At 51.8% G+C, this 25,140-nt stretch overlaps 1 protein-coding gene across 2 annotated transcripts; it reads left to right on the forward strand.

Annotated features, from left to right (window-relative positions):
• The first annotated feature begins 8,882 nt into the window (after positions 1 to 8,882).
• B3GNT7 (UDP-GlcNAc:betaGal beta-1,3-N-acetylglucosaminyltransferase 7) lies at positions 8,883 to 24,700 on the forward strand. Of its 2 annotated transcripts, none has more exons than XM_033516799.1 (4): positions 8,883 to 8,955; positions 15,626 to 15,737; positions 17,743 to 17,913; positions 22,304 to 24,700. In XM_033516799.1, exons 3-4 carry the CDS (start codon positions 17,903 to 17,905, stop codon positions 23,502 to 23,504), a joined length of 1,212 nt encoding a protein of 403 aa, XP_033372690.1. In that variant the 5' UTR covers positions 8,883 to 8,955; positions 15,626 to 15,737; positions 17,743 to 17,902; the 3' UTR covers positions 23,505 to 24,700. The 2 variants fall into 2 exon arrangements, with proteins under 2 accessions (XP_033372690.1, XP_033372689.1); XM_033516798.1 differs by lacking the exon at positions 8,883 to 8,955 and adding an exon at positions 15,061 to 15,361.
• Positions 24,701 to 25,140: the final 440 nt, after the last annotated feature.

Here is a 25,140-nt window from a genome sequence, read left to right on the forward strand (position 1 = left end):
TGCAGAGGTAATGTTGTTTACTCAGAAGTGTTGCAAAGCAGGCATGAACCACTCATTGTTTGTGGTCTCTCATGAGGAGAGCCCAGGCATGTGGGATGCCACCAGCAACACTGGGTTGGTGTCAGAAGTGTTATTTGTTGTACAATTTAAGTGTGTAAGGGAAGGTAACAAGGAAGTTATCTGGAGGGAAAATATTGCTGCGATGGGGAGGGCCAGTGGTTGCTTGGTTTGGCTTTGAGTTGTCCCTTTAAACAAAGTTTCATTAATCTTTATAAATCATGATGGAGATGGCAGTGCAGAGATAAAGAGCTCTGTGTGGTGTTCATGCACGTCTTGGTGGCAGAAAAGCAAACACACTACCTTCCTTGCAGGTGTTTAATCATATCCAGACTTACTGTTTAGCTCGAGGCTTGAATTTAGCTTTGAGACAGAACTTCCTGGCAGTTTGGACCATCCTTACACTTGCTTGCAGTCTGACTGAATATTGGAACTTTCCAGGGAGAGGAAATGTGGGAGAGTTGGGGATGCTCCTTGCTTGAATCTAAGGAAGGAGTGTGTGAGCGCTGCCAGGCACCCCGGACACCTCCTGTGCTGTTGGGCCCCTGAGCTGGAGGAGGTGTGGGCATGGCAAGCAGAGAGGATCTGTGTAATTACAGCCTTGCAAACCTCCACTGATCCTCTGGGAATCCAGTACCAAAATACCTCTGTGACTGAGCCATGTGGACTTCTCTGGGCTAGGCTGCACTTTCCCAACCTATTCATAGAAATTGTGAAAGGAGGGAGACTCTTGAGAGTTTTATTGACAGGTGAGAAATAGTAAGATGTTTCAAGACAAACAAAACAGACTGAGACCAGACTGTTCTGGCCAAGCTATGGCAATCTGCTGCTAATGGACTTGAAAAAGAAACCAACTTCTGGGTGCAGAACATAGAACATTGTCCTACTGTGTTATCAGACCAGTAATTCTGTAGCCTGACGTCTTGTCAGGAGTTGGGATCTGATATTTCAAAGCAAGTTTCCTCCCAACTCCAGGCTGCTTTCTACCCTGCAGTAACATTGTATTCAGTTACAGCATCACGATCCAAATTTCCACTTTTTGAGGACCTGGTGCTCTCCAAACAGGCTCAGTGGCACACCCTAGGACATCTAATAACTTTCTGGAACATGTCCTCCTTTTAGTACAAGTTCTCTCAGCAGTTTTTGGCATATGGTCCAAGTTTCCAAGAAACTGGGGCAGTAATTGATGGCAGTGAAAGTGAGAATGCTTCACATAAGCAGTAAGAAATCCAGGTGACAACTTTATTGTTTTGTTCTTCTTCAAATATGGGAAATATTGTTCTGATATAATTTTAAGTCAACAGATTTGGGGAGTGATAGTTATTTTGTTCACTCTGCATGTGAGTGACCTAGCACGACATTTAATTTCAAAAATGGTTTTCAGAATGCCTTGCTGGCTTTCATCTTAAAAGACTTTTAAATTGTTTATTCATTTGGTTTTTCTTTTAATAATGCTGAGAGCTAATTCTTCTGAGTAAGCAAATAAACAGGACAAATAAAAAGTAACAGATACCTGAAACAATAAGGTTTATTCTGCAGGTGTTTAAAGTGCCTTTTATATTAGGCTGTAATTGACAGCTACAAATGCTGAGGTCATTTGAAAATGAGACCACCTGCAGAGGGGTTTTAGGAGCTCACAGGCACCTCCCTCTACTGATCTCAAGGAAAAATTCTGGCCTTTGTAGATCCAGATTTAGTTCTCCTCTGAAGAGTGAAAAAGTCGAGCTGGAGTGAGGATGGGATGAAAGTGCTGGAAATAGCAGCTGTGTGCCAAGTGATACAGTTCCTCATTTGGGCTGCCGTGTGCCGGTCTGACTGTCCGAGCCCTTGCCTGGATCCGGCTGACTGTTGGCAGAGGTTGAATCCTTCCTGAGAACAAATCACTTTATTGTTCGTGTCTGCTCATGCACTGCCTTTTGGGAGCGTGGTTCATGTTGTTGCAAGAAGCAGAACCATTAGCACCAAATGAATTCTTTGTCAAGCAGCGCAGTCTCCCTGAAATTTTTACTCCTTCCTCCAGCAGCTTTCCCCCAGGGTCAAATTTGCAGTATTGTAAGGGACTGGCTCCTGTTAAGCAGATGACCTTTTTTTGTTAATTCTGCAGATCGTGGCCTACCATGATTTTCCATGAAACTGCCTCCTTCCTATTTCTTCCTCATCCAAGTGAGCAGCTGGGCAATGAAATGTGGCAGCTCTGGGACTTGAACAGATCTGTTTCAATTAAGCCCCTTCTCCCATCAAGGCCTGTGGAGACTGGGCTGTTTGAAACAGCCAAAATTTCCACCCTGACTGTACCAGAAGCTCCATGCCAGGGAGCTCCTGGTCATGAGCCAGCAGCTCAGGGGATGATCCCTGGCAAAGCACAGCAGCGCTTCTCAAGGGTCCCATCATTGCATGCTATAGCACCCATCACTGTCCTGTTCCTGCCCAGATCCAGGGATTGGGTCTGTCCAGAGCAGCTGCATTAGTGTAACCACACTGCAGCTGGGGGCAGATCATGGACTGTGAGCCATCAAAACTGGTCCCATGGCTCACAGTCAGCCTCAGTGCTTGTGTGACACAAGGCCCTGAGCAGCTTGGCTCACAATTAAGGCCTTTAGCCCCTAACACAGTAGACAGTAACAGCAAAAAGAAAATAGCAAATTGGCTTGTTTCTCCCAAAATTCAAAAATTGGTCTGATTGAGTCCTTAGTCATGTGTGCCTGGAGCTGACCTGACATTAGTGTCATCATCTTGCTCAAACACCAGATCTGGCCATTGCAGAGAGAAATAACTGGCTTTTGGATTGTTTTCCATGTAGATGAAAAAGTGTCTGCATGGCTCTTTCCTGGGCCAGAGTTTAGGACTGGAATTTTGGGCAGGGGCAAGGAGAGAGCATGGTAAGGCTGTTTCCTCTCTAACCCTGGTTATCCTCATGGCTCTGAGGTGGTGAGGATGCAGGTTTTCACAAAGCTCTGCTGAGCATTGAAGAAAGGTGGGTGTGAGCCACTGTGAACTCCCACAAATCTCAGACCTCACTGGGGCTCCTAAGGTTCTCTGAAACCATATTTACAGCAACTAAAGCAATGTCAGCAATTGTGTCACTGCCCAAGTCACCCAGAAATGGCAGCAGTAAGAACCAATTTCAGCTCAAGGGATTTGGCTCCTGGGTCATGTCCATGAGCAGGGCAGAGACCAAAGCTTCTTAATCAAAACCAATCCAGGTGATTTGACACCTTTCTGGTGACAGTAACACACTTGTATCTGTAATGTCCAATCTGAAAAAGATATTTCCTTGCTCTACATCTCATTATTCATTTTTCATTATTTGTTTCTAGTCAGATGGAAATATCTTCTGTGTTTCAACCCACTCCTGCTTCCCCCAAGCAGCTCTGAGGAGGAAGCTACTTTTCTACAAGCACTTGCTCCTTGCTGGCAGCAGGGGCTTGTTAAAACTTTTGCACAAAGCTGGTAAATTTTGTTCAGGTGCCTAAAATAAGTTTCAGAGGGAACCTCAGCACATTCATAAAAATCTGTCCCTTCATCCTGCAGCAGTGGCCTCTCTGAAGAGTGTCCTTGTAGTTTCCTGTCTCTGCTTCCTTCCCTTTCTCTAACTTTTTGTTTTGTTTGAAGTGGGGGGTTGCCTTATTTTTTCCTGCAATGAGAATTATTCCATGGTGCTGGATCATGTTCATGCATTACAGAGGCAAAGGAAGCTTTGAAAGATGCTTGTCCCAAGCTGGAATTCTGTGAGGACTGGCTGGATGTTTGGTGCTTGCTGGTTGCAGCCCATTTCCTTTCACCTGTACCACAGCCTCTTCCTGCAAACAGACCTGATCCCAAAAAGATCCCAAATTAGAGTCTCTGGTATTACGCAGGAATTCTCTTCCTTTTGTGCTGGGGCTGATTAAAATCTCTCATTACCTTTACCTTCTAACGTCAGTACTTTATGCAAAGCCATTTCCTAGTAAGAAAAGTTGAGGCCAACTCAGCCCTGAAGTGTTCCCTGTCCAGAAGTGAAACCTCTGGTGTTCATTAGACCCCTCAAACCATTTCTGGGCAGTGTGATGACAGATGAGCTGGCATATTTTGCTTCTTCCTCCCAACATGGACAGTTGTCCTGGGCAGAGAAGTAAGCTCTCAAGCTGCCTTATCTTCTGCCATGCTGACTGGTCCTGCAGCTTGGCACAGGTACTGGTGTGACCCACGTGCTGCCTTGAATTAATTTTCTCTGGGCTATGAGTGTGGTTTGTACCGGGAATACCCTGTCCTTGCTTGGAAATCAGCTCCTGGGGAAATATGTCCTTGCTTAGCCATGTGGGAGATGATGGAGAGGGTGTTATCAGCACAACCTTTGGCGTGTGTGGGTGAGTCAACCCTGGGGGGCAGCTCAGCCCCACACAGCCCTCATCTGCCCCCTCCCCCCCACCCAGAGCAATGGGGGAGAGAAGCAGAAGGGCGAAAGAGAAAAGCTGTGGATCAAGATAAAGATAGTTCAGTAGATACAGCAAAAGCTGTGTGCACCAGCAAGGCAAAATAAGGAATTTGTTATTGCATGGGCAGGCAGGTGTTTGGCCATTTCCGGGAAAGCTGGAACAGTTATTTCATCATGCATAACTCCAGTTTGGGAAGACAGATGTCCTAACTCCTTCTTTCCCCCAGTTTTTATTGCTGAGCACTTTGGCACACGCTCTGGGATATGCCCTTGATCAGCTGGGATCAGCTGTCTGTGCTCTGTCCCCTCCCATGGTCTTGTGCACCCCCAGCCTGCTCACTGGTGGGGCAGCGTGGGAAACAAGAGCTGGCCTTCGTGCTGTGTAAGCAACAGCTAAAACACCCCTGCCTTATCGGCACTGTTTGGTTCCAGATCCAAAACACAGCACCACAGCAGCTACTAGAGAGAAAACGAGCTCTGTCCTGGTCCCAGCCAGGGCAGGTGTGTCTTCTTGTTGTGCTTTGCATGGGACCGGCCACAGCATGCGAGGGGTGGAAGCACAGTACAGTTCAGGAGAGGCAAAAGCTCCTCTGAGCCCAGCTGGGCACCAGAGGAACTGGTGGGTGGCAGCAGGGGCTGGTGTGGGGCTGGCACCCCGTTACTGGACACAGACCAGTTAGAGAGTGGAAACTGAGGGTTTTCCTGAACCCTTTTGGGGAGATCTGAGAGGATGTGGCATACAACCCTGAAAGGAGAGAGGACTCTTGGTCATCTGCTCTGTTTCCAGGGAATTGCTGACAGTGCCTTTAAACCCTCAGCTGAACAGGATGGAAGAGATCAATACTGCACTGGGAGCTGGTGCTTGCTTTTCCCCACTTCAGGAAAGATTCATGCTACTGCAGCACCTCTTCCAAGTCAGGCTGTCACTGCCTGACTGTGCCAGAGCTGCTGCAGGCTCCTTTTCAGCCCTATGGATTAGGATATCAGTTTTTTAACCACAAAGAGTTTTTCTTCTGTGTCTCGTCATGAATTGATGCAATAGATCTGTAACTGCCCCAGGCAGCTGCTGCTGTGCCTGGTTTTCTGTGCAGGCTTGGGCTCTGAAACAAAACGATAGGGAAAGAAAAGAAGCTAAAGACTCTGGTTTGCTAAAGTAGCACCAAATCAACAAGGAAGCTGCATTTCAGCCTGGATTATTATTTAGAGCCATTTGTAATCAGGATTCTCTTACAGCAGCTCAAACCAGGAGTTTGGCCTGTGTTCAGATGTGTATGTACCAATTAGTTTGTATTAGGCTTAACCATGGAGAAGTTCATACAATAGCCCTGATGCAGTAAAGGCTGAATCAATATGAAATAGAGGTTGTTCCTGTAAAGATTCAGGAATGGAAACTTTAGCACCACCACCACACCTACTTTCAGAACTGACACATCACAAAGAAGTTGAGAAATAGCTTTCTGGTGATTGGTTGTCTCAAATGAAAAAAAAATAATACTTTAAAGGTGTCTCCTTGTTTTAACTCCTTCAATGAGAGAGAGCTTTGCACCTGCCTCAGGGGAGATGAGGAGATTGCAATAGAAAAGCAGGGGAGATACGGGGCTTCCCCTTGAGCCTTGCTGCAGTGTGAGCAGCAGGGCTGGGAGGCTGCTGGGGACCACCAGCCCAAAATAGTAGAGAGTTTTAGTAGGGGTCCTATTTTCATCCTTATTGTTTAATCCAGGGATCCCATTGCATGTTGGTAGGGGTGATTGTTATGATCCCTTAGTGCTGTCTTGTGTGTTCTAACAGCAAAGTGAAAATATTTAGGCAGGGTGAGGGTGCAAGAACTGTTCTGTGCATAGGGAGGATGCACCTGGGGAAACAGCAGCAGTGTTGTGCTTATGGGGACTGCTGGACTGTCTGGAGACTTTAAATGTCAACATGATCAGTACTAGCTGCTTCTTACTTTCTTTTCCTGGCACAGTTTGAAGCTAACATGCATGACCCTGAGGGTGAGAAATAGATGGTATTTGTCGGGACAACCACATCTCCCCCACTGGTGTGGTTCAGAAGGGAAGCTCTTACATACTATTAACTTCACAGTGAAATTGAGATAGTTTTGATCCTACTTCTACACAGACTTAGCTCATGCTGTGCCCACATCAGCTGAGAGCTGTTACATGGGATCTTGACTTTTCCTCCACATCCACTGAACCTTCAACCCACGCCAAGGACTGGGGCTGTACACACCCAGCTCAGGTTTTCCTTTGCAGTGCCACCCCCAGTTAATGGGGTGCAAAGTGCCAATGCTCCACATCTCTTCATGCACTGTTCTTTTACTCTAAACCCGAAGTTCACTTTTTTCCTGCTGCATTATTTTGCATAGGCAGCATCGGTCAGGTCTCTGTTGCATCACTGAGTTTCTGGTATTAGGTTTTACTCAAACAATGTGTTCTGCCACAAAGGAGCAGGTTTGAGCAGGTTAGAGCTGTCCAGCCTGGCCGTGCAGGAACCAGTGACGAATAAAGCTCCATAAATACATTCTTCTGCCTCTCCCCTTCCTCCACACATATATCAATTGCTTTTTCAGATTATTGAGAAAAGAATCTCTGTGTTTTCTGGGTGTGAAATGTATTGGTTCTCCCTTTGCAAGCAATGAAGATAATGTTGTGGCAGAGCTGTGGCTTGGCCCAAGGCTCTGCCGCTGGATGGGTGATCCCAAGGCCAGCGGGAGCAATGGAGATATTTGCGTCAGCCCTGTGAACAGATTGCTCTGCTGGGACCCACCTGGGATTCGGGGCCAGCCCAGAGCAGAGCTGCCTGCAGGGGCAGGGCTCCCCTCCTTCCCTGCTGACCCCAGCACACAGTGACCTGCAGGACTTGGGTGTGGGAAATGCTCTCTGGCCCTTCCTCCACTTCAGCAGCACTAGGCCTGGGAAATGGGGTCCCTTTGGGCTCTAGGAATCTCAGGGCTCTTGTATGTATTTAAACCTCATCCATGAACTGTCCTCCTGTGGCTGCCACCACCCTTCTTCAACATCATAATATCTGGCACAGCTGCCATTGCCCTGAAAGCTGGGTCTTGTCCTCCCCACACACTCCTTGGGCTGTGCTAAGGGGTTCATAGGATCCATCCCCCTGCTCCTTAACAAAACCAGGCAACGTTAGAAGGATAACTGAGAGAGAAGGAGTGGAAAAGGTTTCTGCAGCATGATGCAGCAGTACTTATTCTCTGATCCAAGCAGTTCGAGTCTGTGGGCTGTGCTCACCGTGCAGTGTCTGGTGACAAGCCACAAAACACGTCCTTCCCCTGGGGCGGCTGGTGCTGGTGTCCACACACACATGGCTTCACCCCACAGCCAGGAGTGCAGTTTCCAGGTGACCTTTCCCAGGTTAAGCATAGCTTGCAAAACCTCATGCCTCTTTCCAGGCTTATAAAACTCCCTCATTTGTTGTGGTGGTTTCATTTGCAATAGGAGCTGAAGAGGGACTTCACTGCTACCGAAACCTGGCGAGCGCCCAGAGGGGAGGGCGGCTGTGATGCACATCTCAGCCCTTCAGCTACTGCATTCCTCCCACCAAAATCCTGACATTTCCCCTCTCTGGCCCTACTTGTGGAAGAGGACAAACAAACCCTCCAAGGAGAAATGCCTGGGCAAGACCAGAGGTTTGTCAGGCAGGCAGTAGCAAATTCCTGGTGGAGATTCCCCTTGAGTCTGTTCAGCTGCCTCTTGCAGTGTAGCACAGTCAGGGTTGTAGGTTTTTCCCACTAACCCTATTCCCAAGCCCAGAGCTGAGCTTGGTGCAGGTCCCAGTGCTCTACAGGTGTAAATCAGCAGAGCTTCAGGTACATTGGTGACCCTGCCACGCTCCCCACTGTGTGAGACCCCTTTGTCCTGTCTGTGCTGAGAGCTGTGGTAATGGTGATCTCCCTGGACAGACAAAGGAATCTGTTTTGTCGGGTATTTTGGGCATTCTGGCAATCTGAACAGAAAATGACAAGTGAAAATCACAGCAAGAGGCAGGAAGGAAAGAGACAGAAGATATTCATGCAGTCTCATGCCTGGAGGTTGCCACTGGGCTCCTGCACATCCCCACTGTGCCTCCCAGGGTCACAAGAGCTCTCCTTGCTCTTTGTGTCTCCTGAGGCACGCAAGGAGAGGCACGCCTTGCTGGAGAGGTCGTGACAGCTGAAAAGCCCTGGAGTTAGGCTGTGGCAGGTTGGTAAGGCTCCTTTTGGGGTACACCTGAGACCACCCATCCCTAGAACTCCATGCAGGAGTTCACTCCCAGGCCCCAGCACTTCACCCCTGGCCATTAGACACAAGACTCTGGGGAGGGTCAGCCAGTCCCCTCGCACAAGCAGGGCCCGGTGCAGTGCAGGGGCCGGTGCTGCCCTGCAGGCAGTGTGGCTGCGGCCCGCCCTCTGCACAGCCCTGGCCCGGAGAAAGTGCAAGTGGCTTTTCCAGCAGCTCATCTGATGGAGGATTTCGCAACGTTTTCAGGTGAGGGGGAGGTTTGGATGGTGGTGCTCACCCCCTGCTAGTTTGGGAGCTGGGCAACAGAGAAGCCCCTTCTGTGGCCCCATACCCGCACAGCAGACAGAGCCCCGCTGTTGGTCAGAGGAAGTTTGGTGAAGGCAGAAAGGAGGAAAAGATTCCTGACAGGTTTAATCTGTCCAAGCCAAGAACGGTCACATTAGAAGCTTGTAAACCTTTTTTTTTTTTTCTCAAATAGATCTATTTATTTTTTTTAACTGCTGGCTGTTGCTCAAAGCGACCCGCTCTGCGTGTCCATCCCATTCGGTCGAGCTCCTGCCTGTGCCTCATCCTGGCCGCGATTACTCCGGGAAGGTCTCTGGCTTCCCAGCCATGAAAGCCGCTCTCTCAGGGAGGGCGTGGATGTGTCCCCTTGGCCAGGAGCCTGTGCCGGCAGCGGGCGCTGGGGGGGCTCGGCTGGGAAGACTGGGACAGTGTTCGGGCCGAGGCTGCTGAAAGGGCTCAGTGTGTGCGGAGCCTGAGTCAGCCGGGCCCGAGGGCAGCTGGAGCCGCCGAGGGGAGCAGCGGGAGCCGCCGCAGGAGGGGCCGGCTTCCCAGGGAAAGGTGCCGAAATGGAGCTCATTAGCGTGGAGTGGAGGCAGAAGGGCCCGAGGAAGGAGGGAGGCTGGAAGGTGGCGTTTCCAGGGGTGGAGGGATTTGTGGGAGCCTTGCATCACACCTGGGTGTCTGTGTAGGGCCAGGGATGAGAACGGGAAGGGGGCAGCGGAGACTGGGTCTGTCTGCACCCATCATCACTGGACTTCTGTGTGACTTTGGGTGTCAAAGTCTAGGGAAGGACTGGGAAAGCCCTGGAAAGATCCTTGGAGTCCTTGAGAAAGGGAGCTTGTGTCACATTTTGGTGTCTCGAGCAGTCTTGCAAGGCTGGGGCTCATCCTGGCTGGTGTAAAACATCCCTGGAGGTGCCAGTTTTCTTTGGCTCAGTTTGGCTGTGCACTTCCTGGTCTGGCTGACACCCACCCAGGCTAGGCTGTGCCAGCACCTTACACATCCCCAGCATCAACTCCTGGTCCCCAGGGATGTCACCTGGCAGAGCCAGGAGGTGGCTTGTCACTTCCTGGAGCAGGGAACATTGCTCATAGCTGTCCCAAAGGGACAGTGGCTTCCTGGTGGGCCCAGTTAGGACCTCTGTGCCTGGCTGCACTGTGAGATGAGAAGCAGGGAGGAATTTCTGGTTTAGATTGGATGCAAACATGTATGGGAAGGTCTGGTTTTATCTCAAAAGCAAACAGCTCTGTACATGGTGGTGTTACCACCCAAAGAGATCCCCCATGATGTGTCTGAGAATTAGGCACGTCCTACAGTCTTCCAAAGGCATCATGTGCTCATGTAAGACACCAGCAAGAGAAGATTAGAGGCCCCTTGGGGTTCAGCTTGCCCCTGTCCTGGAGCCCAGAGCTGCTGGGGAGAGAAGGATGGCAGGGGCAGCTGGTGCAGAGTGTGCAAAAAGCGCTGCAGAGGTGGTTGATCAGGAGATGCATCCTAAAGGGATGCATCAAAAGGATAAAGGGATATGCTTTTTAATGGGGATTTAGCTGACTGGACTGTGAGGGAGTTGAACTTTGATGAAAAGTCAGACTAAGATATTTCCCTTTAGCACAAATAGCCGCAGCCCAAAAGCAGAGGGTCTCACCAGTGAACAAATGGGAGCACAGCTGATGGCTCTGAGCAGCCTGGCCACATCCCTGTGCAGAAAACCACCCCAGAGGCTGGGAATAATCCTATCAACTTACTGGCTGACATTTCAGGGCTAGTTCACCCACCACACCTCTGGTTTGTTGATCTGTGCAGCCCCGTTGCTGAACTCTGCAGCCACGTGCTCGGTGTTGGCACCACAAGCTGCTTGTGCCAGGGAGTGTCCCTGCCACCTCACCCCAAGAACTGATGGGCTTTCCACCCTGCTCCTTCCATGATGCCCAGTTCTCTGTCCTTTCCCACCTCTCTTTAGTGTTGGTCACATCCTCAAAGTTTTGGCCCTGCAGGAATGACCTCTTAGGGTGGTGCATTTCTGTCCTGTTGTCACCAGTGACAGCAGGAGGATGAAGGGAAAGTAAACCATGATGGGGAGCACAGTGTGATGATACAAATGGGCTGGAAGGACCCAGGAGAACCATCAGTTTGTCCTCCACCCTGTGCAGGAGCTGGTTTCCTATGGTGAGGCAGGGATCAACCCAGCAGGGGTGTCTGGAGCCTCCCTCCACCAAGACACTGGAAATGCCAGAGCCACGTAAGAGCAGTCAGCCCAGCAGATGGCACGGGGCTGTGGCTGCGCCTGCTGTGAATCAGGGAAGGAGCTGGATCCATGCATTAACTCACTGGCCATCTCAGCCCACAGCACAGAATGACTTCACTGTCGGGTGAACATCCCACCATGGAAACCAAACCTCAGGAATGCGTCTGGGTGTGCCGACTCTCTTCTCCTCTCCAGAGGTCTCTCTTATGTCTCAACTACTCCCAGGCTAGCAAACTGCTGTTGTCACCTCTCCCACCAGCTCCATGAGCTGGGCTGGGGAGCAGTGCCCATGCAAAGGTCATGCCCTGTGCCCAGCAGGTGCCTGCCCGGGGTGGCACTGCGGGTGCTGCCTCCCTTCGTGCACATCCAAAAGGAGGAAGCTTTGCCATGGCTTCAGTCCAGTAGCCCCAGCCAAAGAGGGGAAGTCTGCACTCCACATGCCCTCCTTCTCCCTCTCCCCATCTCTTGCTGGAGACAGATCTACCAGTGGCTGTAGCAGAGCCCTGGTTTTGGCGACGAGCAGCAGCAGAGTGATGATTAATGCTGAGCAGAGCCACAGAGCCAGGGATGTCTGAGTTGTCTCTGCCTCTCTCCTAAACCAATTTGGCCAAAAAAGGCTAATGTGAGCATTTCTGCATCTGCCAGCCTGGGAGGGGGCCCGGCCAGAGCTCGGGGTCTCAGCAGGCATGTATGGGGCTGTATGTTTTTCCACTTGGGCTGGAGAGGGGCCGTGGGCAGGCAGCCGCCCGGCTCAGGTGACTCCTGAGCCGCCCTTTCCATCTGACTCATGAGAGACGTCGCAAGTGCTCTCCTGCCCAATGGAAAACACGTCTCCTTGCAGCTCATGGCTTCTGGGCCCATGCCAGTCCCCCGGCAGCACAACTTCCCAGGGCTTTGCTGGCATCTGCAGCTCTTCCCAGGCTGGAGCTGGGAGAGCAGCTCCATGGGATGATGCCCAACCAGGGCTTTACGTTCAAGCTGTGCCCATAGTCAGCATGGCAGAACAGTCAGGGTGGCAAGGGCTGGGCAGGACAGGCCCATGGTTCCTGCAATGGGCAGGAGCATCTCTACAGGCACAGCTCCTGATTTCACTGCTGGCATGCCATTGCTTTTCCAACATTCCTGATTTCCTCTTTTCCACATCTTTGGAGGGTCCAGGATGGAAATGATCATCCTTCAGCACCAGGACAGGTCTTTCCCTTCCCAAAGCCAAGCACCCCATCCTCTCTCTCCCTTCCTGGGTTTGGGCAGCATGTGAGCATCTCCCATCTCAAACCCCACATTCACGTCCCCTAAGATTTCTCCATCTTGTGTGTCCTCATGGGCTTGTTTGTTTCAGTGCCTGAATGCCACCCTACCACAGGTTATCAGGAAAAACCCAGACCCTGGGGCTTTCTGCGCAGGGGAAACTGAGGCACGTTGGTCAGCATCTCTTGCTGGGGCACACTGGGCTGGGAGAGACAAGCCAGGTCCTGAGAGACAAGCCCAACCTCAGGCTGTTTGCATCACGCCCCAGAGCCTGCCCCCTCCATGCCCGCTGCCCAGGCTGCAGCATTGGGCTCCCCCTGTTCCTCTGGGAAGGGAAATGTTTTCCCTTTCCCCTCCCGTTCTGCTCGCCAGCAGCGAGTGAGTCTGGTTTCCCCTGCGCACTGCCGCCAAGCGCCTCTGGAACCACTGGAAAATGCATAAAAGACCTGGGCAAGGCTGCGGTGAGGGTTACTCGCAGTCACAGCTGGATCCAGCTGCTGCTTTAAAGCAACAGCACAGCCACACAGGGCTCCCCAGGACACCCAGGTGTCCCAGGGGTTTAAATCCCATGGAAGAGAAGGCAGCATCCTTCACTGGGCAGCAGCCCTGAGGCTGGAGGGGGCCTTTTCACTGGAGAAAAAGAGGAAGGGGCAGCCCACGAACACAAACCCTTGGGTGGGTCTGTGCCTGGGGTTTGCTCACCCAGATTCACAGAGTGCTTCCCCCTGCCCTGCTCCTGTGGCTCCTGGCACAATTACCAGGAAAGCACTTCCCTGCCAGCCCCAGCTGCATCCCACAGTTGGGTCTGCAAAGGGCAACAGCAGCTTGGGGACCCTGAAGCAACGGGGACTGGCAAAGCAATTTACACTCCTCCCCTATTTTTGGAAGAAATAATGCAAATCCCGGAGTGTTTGATTCCAGGCAGGACAGAGGGTGTGGCTTTCAGCTGTGGCTCAAGGTGATTCGGCAGCCCCCAGTGTTTCAGTGTGTGAGATGCAGAGGCCCATGGAGTGAGATGGAGCAACTGGCTGTGAGAAGGCAGGAAATTTATTCCTGCATCCTGGGAGCCAGCATGGTCCCGCTCTGGCAGAGGCGCTGGGATGGAAACAGCCACGGGGCACTGGGGTTAATGAGTAAAATAACTCACCCCGCCCAGGTCTGGTTTATGGCCCTGTTAGCGTGGGCAAGCAGAGGGAGCTTTCTGCGGGGGTGGATGTCTTTCCCGGTGTGCCACGTCAGACTGGTCAATTCATGACGTCTGCTCCACCTTCCAAGACGCAGCAATAAATCAGGTTAATAATTAATCCCAACTCGCTGGGGAACCTTCCCTGGGACCAAGGCAGATCTCCCAGCCAGAGTCACAGGTCCCAATATCCCACGTGAGAGCTGCGGTGATGGGCGAGTCTCACAGGGTTGCTCTTTACCACAGCATCATGAAAGGTGCTTAAAAACAAACATGGAAGGAGAAAGGAACATTCCCTGTCCTATCACATCCAGGATGTTTGTTCCTGAGTGTATGCAAAGTGGACACACTTTTACACACACAGTTTGTGCAAAGTCTTGATGTGGTGGGAGTCTGGCTCAGCCAAACAAATTGCAGCCCTGAGCTCTCTCCCTGGTCCAGGGTACACCACAGGTGAGTGGCTTAACAAAGGAAAACCTAAAAGTGTGACCACCCTTTGCAGCTGGTCTCAGGTCAAGCTGAGCCCTTGGTCCTGTTCCAGGCACTCAGAGGTTTGGGGAGGAGAGGGCTGGTTTGTGTGTCTCCGCAGGGCAACGGGACCTTGGCTTGTGTGGGAAACCCAGCCCAGGGACCACAGTGTTGGCACAAGTGCTCAGGAGGTGTGAGAGTTCCTGGAAGAAGAAGTGAGAGTTTTTTCTGTGTATGTATAATTTGCTGGAATGAAAATAAATCAGAAAACAACACTCACACACACCAAAAAAAAAAAAAAAAAAACATATCAAAGAAACCAGTGCAGCTTTCCCCAGTGAAACAAATTCCAAACCATCAGTGGGAAAACACTGGCTGGGTCAGTCTGCCACTAGCCAGTCTTCTGGGATTACATAAACTTCATAAAAAAGCTCACTTCTTTCTTTGTACTATTTTTTTTTAATGAAACATTTTAGTTCAGGTCCACTTTGAAATTAAAAGAGGATTCTTGAAACAAAAAAAGCATTGTGGTTTGCTTTGAGAACATCTAAATGAGCCACTTGGGCATCACCCCAGTCCTTGTCCTTTCTCTTAACCCAGACAATGTCCTGGAGCCCTGTTTGATGCCAGCTCCAAAGCCTTGTCCCCACAGGTTGCTCCTCCCCATCTCCAGCAGTGCCATCAGTTGGGATAATGCTGGGGTAGGAGGTGAGTGTGTGGCACTGGGACTGGCTCTCTCCAGATGGGTCCCAGGAGCCATCAGATGTGGAGATGCTGCCAGCAGGAGCTGGTGTCACGCTGGCTGTCGCTTCAGGTGTCACCCAGGAAGATCTGTGCATTGCCTTCCCTTCTACATCCCGGGCCAATGCAACAACAGCAGGTCCCTTGCAGGTGCCCTGCCAGCTGTCCCAGGGCTGCAGTGGTCTGCCACACCTCAAATGTCACTGGTGTTCTGCAAGGCAGAGGAACTCAGCTATTCCATGCCCAAGCAGCACCCAAGAGCACTTATCCAGAAATTCACACCTCTGCCCACAGTGCTAACAAGGCACCTGGTGCCTCCAAATTTCAGCTAATGGCTCAGACCTAGGAAATACAGGTGATGGGTGCTGCAGAGAAAGAGGGGCAGGGCTACAGATTTGGCTGCTTTGCTGAAGGCAGGGCTGGGCAGGAATGGCAGGGATATACTGCTGGCTGATTCTGCTGGAGTGAATAAAAATATTCAGGTTTCTCTTTTTCATGTTTCATTCTCAGCAGAGTGGTTGTGGCTGCTCATGTGAAACCTGTTCTTGCTGTGTGCTGGAAAGAGGCAAAGGGAATGTGTGTGGAGTAAGACTTTTTTAAAGAAATATGCTTTCAGTTAGATTTTGTTCTTCCTGCTGCTTTTCTGCTTTCCCAGGGCAAATCTAAATAGCTGCAAACTTGGGTTTGTCCTAAACTTTTCTATGTAATGATGAAAAAAATCATAAACAATTCTGCTTCATTTTCAGGTGTATCCTTGAAACAGAAGCTGGTGGTGCCAGGGATGCCCAAGACTCTGTTTATTCCAGACATCAGAAGCCCCAGACCTGACAGGATCTGAGCATTTAAAGACTATCAGAGGTAAAGCTTTGTGCAGCCATCACACCAGGCCTGCAGTGCTGTCATGCAGTTGGATGTGCATCTTTTTCACACACAGGGGGAGGTAGGGGGTTATTTCAGCCAAAACCCTGCACAGCAGCATGGCATCACCTGGGAAGTTCTGTGCTTGCAGCCCTACAGCTTTCCTGCACAGAAGCAGCCATCAGAGAGGTGGAATGGGACACTGGGAGCACGGCTGGCACAGCTCCCTGCCCCAGGCTGCCAGGAGCCCTCCTTACCCTGCAGCAGTGCCACTTCCACACCAGAGCAGCACAGCCCTCAGGCTGCAGCATCAGCCCTGCGCCTGCTGGCTGGATGTGCTGATGCCGGGGCATCCACAGAGCCCACATCCACTGTCACACACCCACAGCTGCAGGGTGCCCTGGAATGGCAGCAGTCACCCTGGGGCTGTGGTTTGGGATTTACTGCTGCTCCCCACAAGCAGATGCTGCCATCCCTGGCCCCATCATGGTCCCAGGACAAATTGCAAGGATGAAATGATTGTTGCGCTCTCAGAGCTCTCCTGATCACATCCCTTTGTGCCTGTTTGTGCACAAAGTGGAGGAAAAGCCCGTCTTTGCAGAGTGGGATGAATTCCCAGCCATGGGCTGGCATACACCTACCATCCCTTGTGCTGCAGGGATGAAGCGGGTCCTTCTTACAGCCTGTTCTGGTCAAGCTGATGCTCACTGCGTCTCATGGCCATGATTTTCTTGGGACCATGAGTGCAGCAAATACAAACTTTCCTATAGGCACTGGGAACAGGTTAAAAAGGATTCAGGGAAGGTATGTATGGACTTTTGGTGGTGATAAGGACATGGGATGCTGTAGAGCTGGTGCAGCCTGTTTGGGCAGTCTTTCCTGGGGAGCTTTCACAGCCCCCAGGACACAGAGCTGCAGAGCACCTGGGAAAGCGATAAGCTTAGATAAAGAGAAACAGATCTGGAGAATGCAATACAATCTTCCTCCCCAGACTGAGCTGGAGTTCTCTTGATGTTCTTTGAGTAGCAGAGATGCATGGGTCCCTCTGCATGTCCAGTCTTGGAAAGAAGAGTCTTTCCCATGAGAACCTCAGTGTGCCCAATGGGTTGTGAGAGCTGTAGGAGGCCCTGACCCTCATCACCCATGAAAAATGCAGAGGGACAGTTCAGAAAGGGACTGTGATATCTCTGCTGGACAGGAAAGGAAATGCAAATTTCCTGCTGGCTTCATGATGGACATGAACAGCTGGTGGAATTGGGAGGATGACAAAAAAAGGGAGATATCAGAAATTACAGGGACTGATTTTTATGGCTGATAAACACCTGAAACTGAAATGTTACATTTAAAAAGAAGGTCTTTAATCTGCTTCTTAATGGGCAATGGGATGTCCCATGCTGATAGGGCTGTAGCAGGAATGCTGGTAAAACTGCATCCTAACCAGGGCTGAAGGATCAGTTTGGAAGGACACCTCACCTGCCTGCTATGGTATTGGGAATTTGACACATGATGGGTGCCAGCATGCTGAGCAGGCACTTTCCTGCTGCAGCAACTCCCCATCAACTCCATACACCCCCAGGTGAGCTGTGGGTCCCAGAAAATGTGGGAGTCCTGTACAGAGCGTGGATACCTGGTGAGACTGGAGTCCTGGGCAGAGTATTGGTCCTTGACAAGGTGTGGACCCTGAGTGAGATGTGGGTCATGGGGGAAGGGTAGGTCCCAGGAGAGGTGGGGATCCCAGGACGTGTATCAAAGACTCTGGGGCACAGCTAATGCACCCCAGAGAGGGCACATTACACGAGAAGCCGGACTAGGACGCCCCCGAATTGTCAGATGCTGGGGAGCGTGCCATCAACAGCGGGGAGAGTCCTCAGGGGGACGTGTGGGATGTCACCTTTAAACTCTGCCCTGGGAGCACCGGGGAGGTGTCTGTCTGTTGGGTGGGGCGGGGGGACGGGACAGAGGGCAGGGCAAGAGTTAACCTACCTGCTCTGCCATCTATCTCTAGGCTCCACCTCGGGGAGAGAGGGGAGGGAAAAGAGAAAAAGTAGGGAAAAAAAAAAAAAAAAGAAAAAAGAAGAGGAGGAGGAGGAAGAGCTCAGAGAGAAGCGCCCGGACCGCGGGCAGCACGGCCAGCAGCGGAGCGGCCGCCCCGTCCCACTCCCAGCATGTTCCAGTGGTGAGTGATCTCCGGGGAGCGCGGAGCCCAAGTCCCGTTCCCGCACCGAATCCCGGTATCCCTGGCTCCGCCGTCCCGTGTCCTCCGCTCCCGGTGCCCGGCACCGCGGTCCCGACGCTGCGTCCTGCCCGGAGCCGGGGGACTGCGACCTCCCCTCCCCACCGGATCCCTCGGAGGGGGCTGGCCGGGGAAGGGTAGCTCTGGTGGGGGCGGTGGGCATATGGAAAGCGACTAAGGACGGAGTTCGTAATTTGTCCCCTGTCCGTCTGTCCCCATCCCAGGAGCGACCCTCCCGCCGCCGCGGCTCTGCGGGGCTCCCAAGCGGGGTCTCCCTGGGGAAGGGCGTCCGCTCCCGACACCATTTTTTTCTCCATGTCGGGACACCGGAGCTCCGGCCCGGCGGGAAGCAGGATGGGGGCAACGGGCAGGGGCGGCCGGCTGGTGCCCCCCAGTCCCGGGATGCCTTTCCCATCTTTTCCCTAAAAAGCGCTGGTTTGTGTGGTGGGGCCTGGGACAACAGGACCTCCAGCCCTGCCCGGTGGGGTCCCTGTCCCACGGCAGCGCCAGCTTGGGGGCAGATGCCCCCCGCCGGGGGCAACACCCGGGGTTTCAGCTCTTGCCTCTTCCCCAGAAGCCTTTTTTTACCGCCTTGTAATTCAACCAGATGGCTTTTCTGAGTAGGGGACGTGTCTCCGGGCACCCCCATGGAGACTTGCGGCCCCACTTGGTGTTTCCACCCCAGCTATTGCACAGACTGCCTTTGGGGACGTTTGGGTGCTTTCTGCCCAGCATCTGCCCCTTTATAGGATCCCCTCTCCAAGTCCTTGGCACTGCCAGCAGACAGGACTCTGTACTGGCGGTGCCTCCAGTGACTGGGTCTAGTTGAGGGGCCAGAAAAAACCCCTATCACATAAATAGCGCTAGCGGATTAAAGATGTTTTCACGTGAATCCAAAGTGAATGGGATAGGGATAGAGAGCCCCTATCTCCCGTGGCCTCATCTGCCCTCGAGTATCAACACCTGAAAAGGATACAGCCCACCTCTAATTTAGAGTTTATGTTTAACTGCCTGGTGGCGAAGCCACCTCAGAGTGAGGCTTTTGAAGTTTCCTTGGTGGATAAAAGGGAAGAGGAGGAGTATGTTAAGACCTTTTTAAAGCTCTCTTGGTGGCTCCAACACCAGCAAGGTGGGACAGACAGACCTGGCTGGCTCCGATGGGAGTCCACCCCCAACCCCGCCGCTGATGGCTGCCACCCTTGGACTTTGCTGTGCTGGGTGTCCCCAGCTCCTGGGGACACTATGGGGACTGGTTGGGGTCTGTGCCCCAAAGAAGGGTCCTGGGTCTTGGCAGGGTGACTTCTCTGCAATGGCAGTAAACCCAAAGCACCTCGCTTGCCAATCTCCAGAAAGCAGGAATTAGTTTTTCACCTGTACCTAAAGTACTTCCCAGCTGAGGAGACTACAGAGCAGAAAGACTCGAGATCTGAAAAGATGCACAAAGAATTGTTGCTCTTTTAACCCCCTAATCCTTAGTTTGATATGGGAATTGCCTGCAGTTGTGGCTCAGGGTCCTCCCAGTCTCCATCGCTTTCCTGGCAGTGCAGGGACAGGGTTTGTGCAGGGCAGAGGTGGCTGTGGAGGTCCTGGTTCCTGCTGGACCTGATGGGACCCCGTGGTTTGCAGTCAGAACAGTAGAAAAAATCCCAGATAGGTTCTTGTAGCAAAGCAGAAATTGCGCTGGTGAGAACTCGGAAACAGGGTCCACTGAAGGAAGAAGGAATAAGTTTCTGTGCTGTTGTGCAACACCTCACCTATAAACATACCCAGGCCACTCGACACTCTACTTCTTAATAAAAGCTGGAGTTGCCCCTTCAGCTCTGGGTTAGAATCTTCTGTTTGGACCCAAGGAGAGTAATGGGGGTCAGTGCACCCATGCAGCTGCTTTCTGTTAGGCAGAGTCTGCCAAGGCTGGGACCATCTGTGCCAGTTAGTGACGGCCCTACCTATGCAAATTTTTAAAACTTTTGTCAGTAATTCCCTGCCCTTTGGTTTCTGGGGAACTTTTGGCCATCATTCAGGCTGAGTATTTTATTGCTTGTTGTCCTTGGGTGGTGGAGAGTGTAAGAATATGATGGGATAGGACAGGATGAGATGGGATTGATACAAACGGAATTACTCAACAAGAGTGACAGGGGTTATTTCTCCAGGAGTGCTGAGTATGGATGAGAGGTTTTAAACATTACTTGGCTGTGCTTGGGGTAAAGTTGTACTGGAACTGAAGCGTTTGTAAGAATAAGCTCAAAGCTGTGCAGGCAGGGCTGGAGAGGGTTAAGGGAATGGTGAGATCTAATCAGAACTGCTCCCTCATCAGTCTCAGATGAGTGGCCACATATAAAACCGGATGGGGAATATCTATCCATTTACCCGTAATTACTTATTTCCACGCTCGCTCCCACAGTCCACACTAGTGATCACAGTTTTCCCACAGCAGTGTCAGGCTCAAAAGTTCTTTGTGCTTCAGGGCAAAGCCAGAGACAGGAGCTCCTGCAAGCTCCTGATTCCCCCTCTGAGATTCCTGCATTCCTGCATTTCAGGGTGAGTGGAATCCCCGAACACAGTGTTGTCTCCTGCCCTGGGGAATATGGCAACCTATGGGGTGTCCCACCAAGCAGTTGTTTTGGGTCAGCCTGAGGCCCAAAAGTCCAGCAGCTTCACAGTGGTTCTGATCACAATCCAGCCCCCGGGTCTAGGAGAGTTTCATGGCTTTGGGTTTGTTTTTTTTTTTGTCTATCTGGAAAATACTTGGGTTAAATGTTTCAGGTTTCAGCCCCAAGCTCCTTCTCTGGACTGTCCTGAAGTTAAGATGCCATCTGCCTGCTAGATCCGAGTCTGGATTTTTCTGGCTGATGGGAGCAGGTGGCTGAGGACTGTCCCCAGTGGGGGGAAAGGTAGCCCACCTAGGCTGGGCTGTGCTCCTGACATAAAGAGGACAGGCACAGGGGCATCCCGAGACGAGGGCCACATCTGTCTCCGTCAGCTCCATAACCCAGTGTCAGGAAAAAGGCGTCCAGGGACTGCCAAGCACCTTTTGTCAGAGCAGACAGAGAAGGGGCTGCCCTTGGGAAGCTGTTGGGAGCGGAGACGAGGAGCTCAGCTGCCATCCTCCCATGCCCAGTGCTCATCTGCACAGGGAGATGTCCCAAGGCAGCTGGAAAACGCAGGACTGAGGCAGGAGGGAGTTGGTGCAGATGTGCAAACTGGAGGGAAGCTGAGCACTCTGGAGCTACATTATGCAGCTGGGCAGAGAGGGCAGTCCCCCTCCTCTGTGGCAGTGGGATAAAAACCCCACCTTTAGCTGTGTGGAAAAGCAGGCTGGGGAGGAATTGTGTGTCAATGATCTCCAAGTGCAGCCCTCCTGCAGTCCCAAGGACCTCAGGAGGATCCCGCTCAAGTCCCCCATGAACTCCACCTAGAGTTTGCCCTGAGCCAGCAGTTTCCCAGGGCTATAGGTCTGCAGCAGAGGACAGCAGCAGGATGGCCCCAGGAAGAACTGGGTTTGATCTACTCATGCCCTGCACTCCCTGGACATGGAGACACCTGGTTTGTCACAGGCTGGGAAAATCTCCCCACCAATCTGCCCTTCATCTGCTGCTCCTTATCACCACACAAGAAGCAACAGGACCAAAGACCTGCTAAAACACCCAGAAAGTGCCCAAGAAATACTGGTTCCCAAGGTGGTTATAGGGTTAAGGATGTCTTTTTCCCACTGAACCATGAAATTTTACTCAAATGGCTTTTTTTTTTTTTTTCTTTTTCCTGATGTGTCATTTTGAATTGAAACAGCAATGCTGGTTTCATATTGACTTTTGTGGTCTTCCCAGCTCTGGTTTCACAGTGCTGTGTAACCTGTGATGCCAGTCTAGGCCATGGACAGTATGTCTGTCTTGGAGCTGAGGCTTCTGTGGAAAATATAATTCCCTCCTGCTCTTGTCCTAAACTGAAAAACTTTTGGGACTTTCATCTGAAACAGCTGCATTGCTGAAACTCTCACCCTGACTTCTCTCTCTCTCTCAGCCCATATTCATCCATCCTGTGAACCCTTCCTGGATCTTAGCAGTGGGGTTACCAGATGACACTGCAGCCACCCCCACATACCTTGTGCCTGTCCCTACAGTGAAGTGTGGCCCCAGAGCCACCCCACAGGCAGAATGCAGCTGGGAAGAGTGTGCATGGGGGTATCCCAGAGCTCTTCCCATGAGGTTTCTGCTCCTCAAAAGGTGATGGAACACAGATTATGAGCATCCCATGATCTCTCGAGGAAGTGCTTTTGCAGACAAGCCTGTTGAAGCCTGTGGTTTCTTCTCCTTAACCCCTTGTCTCTTCCCTTTAGGAAGAAGACTATCTACAAAACAGTTTGTCTCTCCTTCTTGCTCATCATTACAGTGACGGTGCTGCAGCGTGGAATGGCCCCAAACCAGTTCATGCAGGGCCAGCAGCAGAGAGAACTGCCCCCTTCAGAGCCCTTGAAATCCCAGAAGAGAGACAACTCCTTCTCCATCAGCAGCACTTTCTGGAAGAACAAGAAGGAGAAAGCTCCTGTGAAGGAGGAGAGTGTGACGGCAAAGCAAACAAAATCCTGGGATGTCACCACTACCAACTGCTCAGCCAACCAGAACTTCAGCAAGGTGGATTGGTTCAAAGGGCTGGAGCCCAACTTCCAGCAGTTCCTGCTCTATCGGCACTGCCGCTACTTCCCCATGCTGATCAACCACCCAGAGAAGTGCAGTGGGGATGTCTACCTGCTCATCGTGGTCAAGTCCATCATCACGCAGCACGACCGCCGCGAGGCCATCCGGAGGACCTGGGGCCAGGAGAAGGAGGTGGAGGGCAAGAGGATCAGGACACTGTTCCTGCTGGGCACCGCCTCCAAGGAGGAGGAGAGAGCCAACCACCAGAAACTGCTAGATTACGAGAACCGCATCTATGGGGACATCTTGCAGTGGGATTTCCTGGACAGCTTCTTCAACCTCACCCTCAAAGAGGTCCATTTCCTCAAGTGGGTCGACATCTACTGTGACAACATCCACTTTATCTTCAAAGGCGATGACGATGTGTTTGTGAGTCCCAGCAATATCCTGGAGTTCTTGGAGGACAAGAAGGAGGGAAAGGACCTCTTTGTGGGTGATGTCCTCTACAAAGCCAGGCCGATCCGTAGGAAGGAGAACAAGTACTACATCCCCAGTGCCCTCTACAACAAAAACATCTACCCACCTTATGCAGGGGGTGGGGGCTTCATCATGGATGGAGCCCTGGCCAAGAGGCTGCATAAGGCCTCAGAGACACTGGAGTTGTACCCCATCGATGACGTCTTCTTAGGGATGTGCTTGGAGGTTCTTAAAGTGTCACCTGTTGGGCATGAGGGCTTCAAAACTTTTGGCATTGTGAAAAACAAGAACAGCAAGATGAACAAGGAGCCATGTTTTTACCGGAGTATGTTGGTGGTTCATAAACTGCTGCCTCCAGAGTTGCTTCAAATGTGGGACTTGGTCCACAGTAACTTGACATGCTCAAGAAAACTCAATGTTCTTTAGCTCAGTCTCTCTGGAGAGCTGGGACTGCAGGAGCTGGGACAACTGATCCCTGCTCTGGGGTGGGGTGAGCCTCTCCTGGTGGCACATGAATCCTTCAGGGGCACTGCCCTCCAGGGTTAGGAGGGCAGAGACACTGTGCTCACGGGCAGGGTTTGTGATAGTGTTTGTTCCTGTACTGTATTGTGGTTCACATATCTCCAGCTGGGTTGGGGGTTGCTGAAAAAGAGAAAAAACCCAACAAAAAAATGACAAGTCTAGCACAAAATGGAGAGAGGGCTAAGAGGTTTGTGCTTTACTTTAGGTACTTCCTCCACATCAGCATGATGAGTGGAGGGGTGGAGAGAGGCAGGGAGGGATGTGGCACTGGCATTTTCTGGAGATGTCCAGGGTCTGGGTATCCAGGGGAGCTGGTCCAAGGGCGTTCGGCCAATTACAAGTGCATCAGCCCCTCCCAACTCAAAAATAATGGGATTTTATTTATTATCTCAAATTTCTTCTCCATGCAAGGTTTTAGTCACACTGACGTTGTGTGTGCATTGGGTTCACCCCCAGCAAAGTCCTGTGTCCCCTTATGCAGCTGGGGAAAGGGGCTCTTCTCTGAGGCTGGCCCTCAACAGCCCTGAGTCCCCATTAGGTTTTCAGCCTGGCACTCGGGGGGACCGGGGTCCTTGTCAGAGACCAGGCAACAGAGGCTCCCAGCACCAGCCTGGGCTGTGCTTGGCTCCCCAGCCCCTCTGCAGCATTACTGCGTGTCCTCAGAGGAATGCACCCAGCTGAAATTCCTCAGGGATTTGTTCTTCCTGGCAGGAAAGAGACTAGGCCAGCTGCCCTTGCTTGTGGCCAAGGAAGTGGTGGAGAAAACTGGTGGCCCCCCTGCAGTGCCCCAGGGATTTGTCACTTCTGGGACCCTACTTCCCAGGTATCCCAGGGGGTGCTGTGGGGAGACCCTCTCCGTGCTGCACAGCTGCCCTCGTGGCTTTGCCTTGCAGGAGACAACAGCCACAAAGGCCCTGTGTGTGGCTGCTTCAGGTTCAGCCTGGGTTTGTCAGCAACTGTGATGCTCCATGGTAGGTTGGAGACATTGGTTCTGCTCTAGCATAAGAAGCAGGATCCAAGGGGACAAACTGAAAGAAAGCTGGTGTTTCACACATCTGCTCATCTCAGGGTTGTTGCAGTGTTTATTCTAGAGGCTGAGATGCAGGAGCATAACAGGGAATGGTGTCACAAGACACCATTTATTTGGGCTGAAAGGGCCACAAGCTCTCGAGGGGAGCCCTGGGCTGGTTACTTTGGTGGAAACCACCCAACAGAGACATGTGGCCACGCAAGGGCCACGGGTGCTCTCCAGCCACTGACTGCAGGCATGAGCAAAGCCACAGGAATGTGCAAAGCCACACGCTCACACACGTGCTCCCAGGCACAGGCTCTGCACACACAGATGTCCCTGTGTGTAGGGCTGGCATGCCCAAATGTCCCTGCAGGGGGTGAACACACACAGCCACAACCATGGCCCTGGCCATGCACAGTGAAACACGGGCACAGATACCTTTACTCCCTCTCCCTGTCTGGTGCCAGACATTGAAAGGAAAAAATGTTTACTACCTCAAAGGTCCCCCTGTGCAGTGCCTTTTTTTTT

The sequence above is a fragment of the Parus major genome, chromosome 9 (assembly GCF_001522545.3).
Source record: "Parus major isolate Abel chromosome 9, Parus_major1.1, whole genome shotgun sequence".
Taxonomy (NCBI): Eukaryota; Metazoa; Chordata; class Aves; order Passeriformes; family Paridae; genus Parus; species Parus major.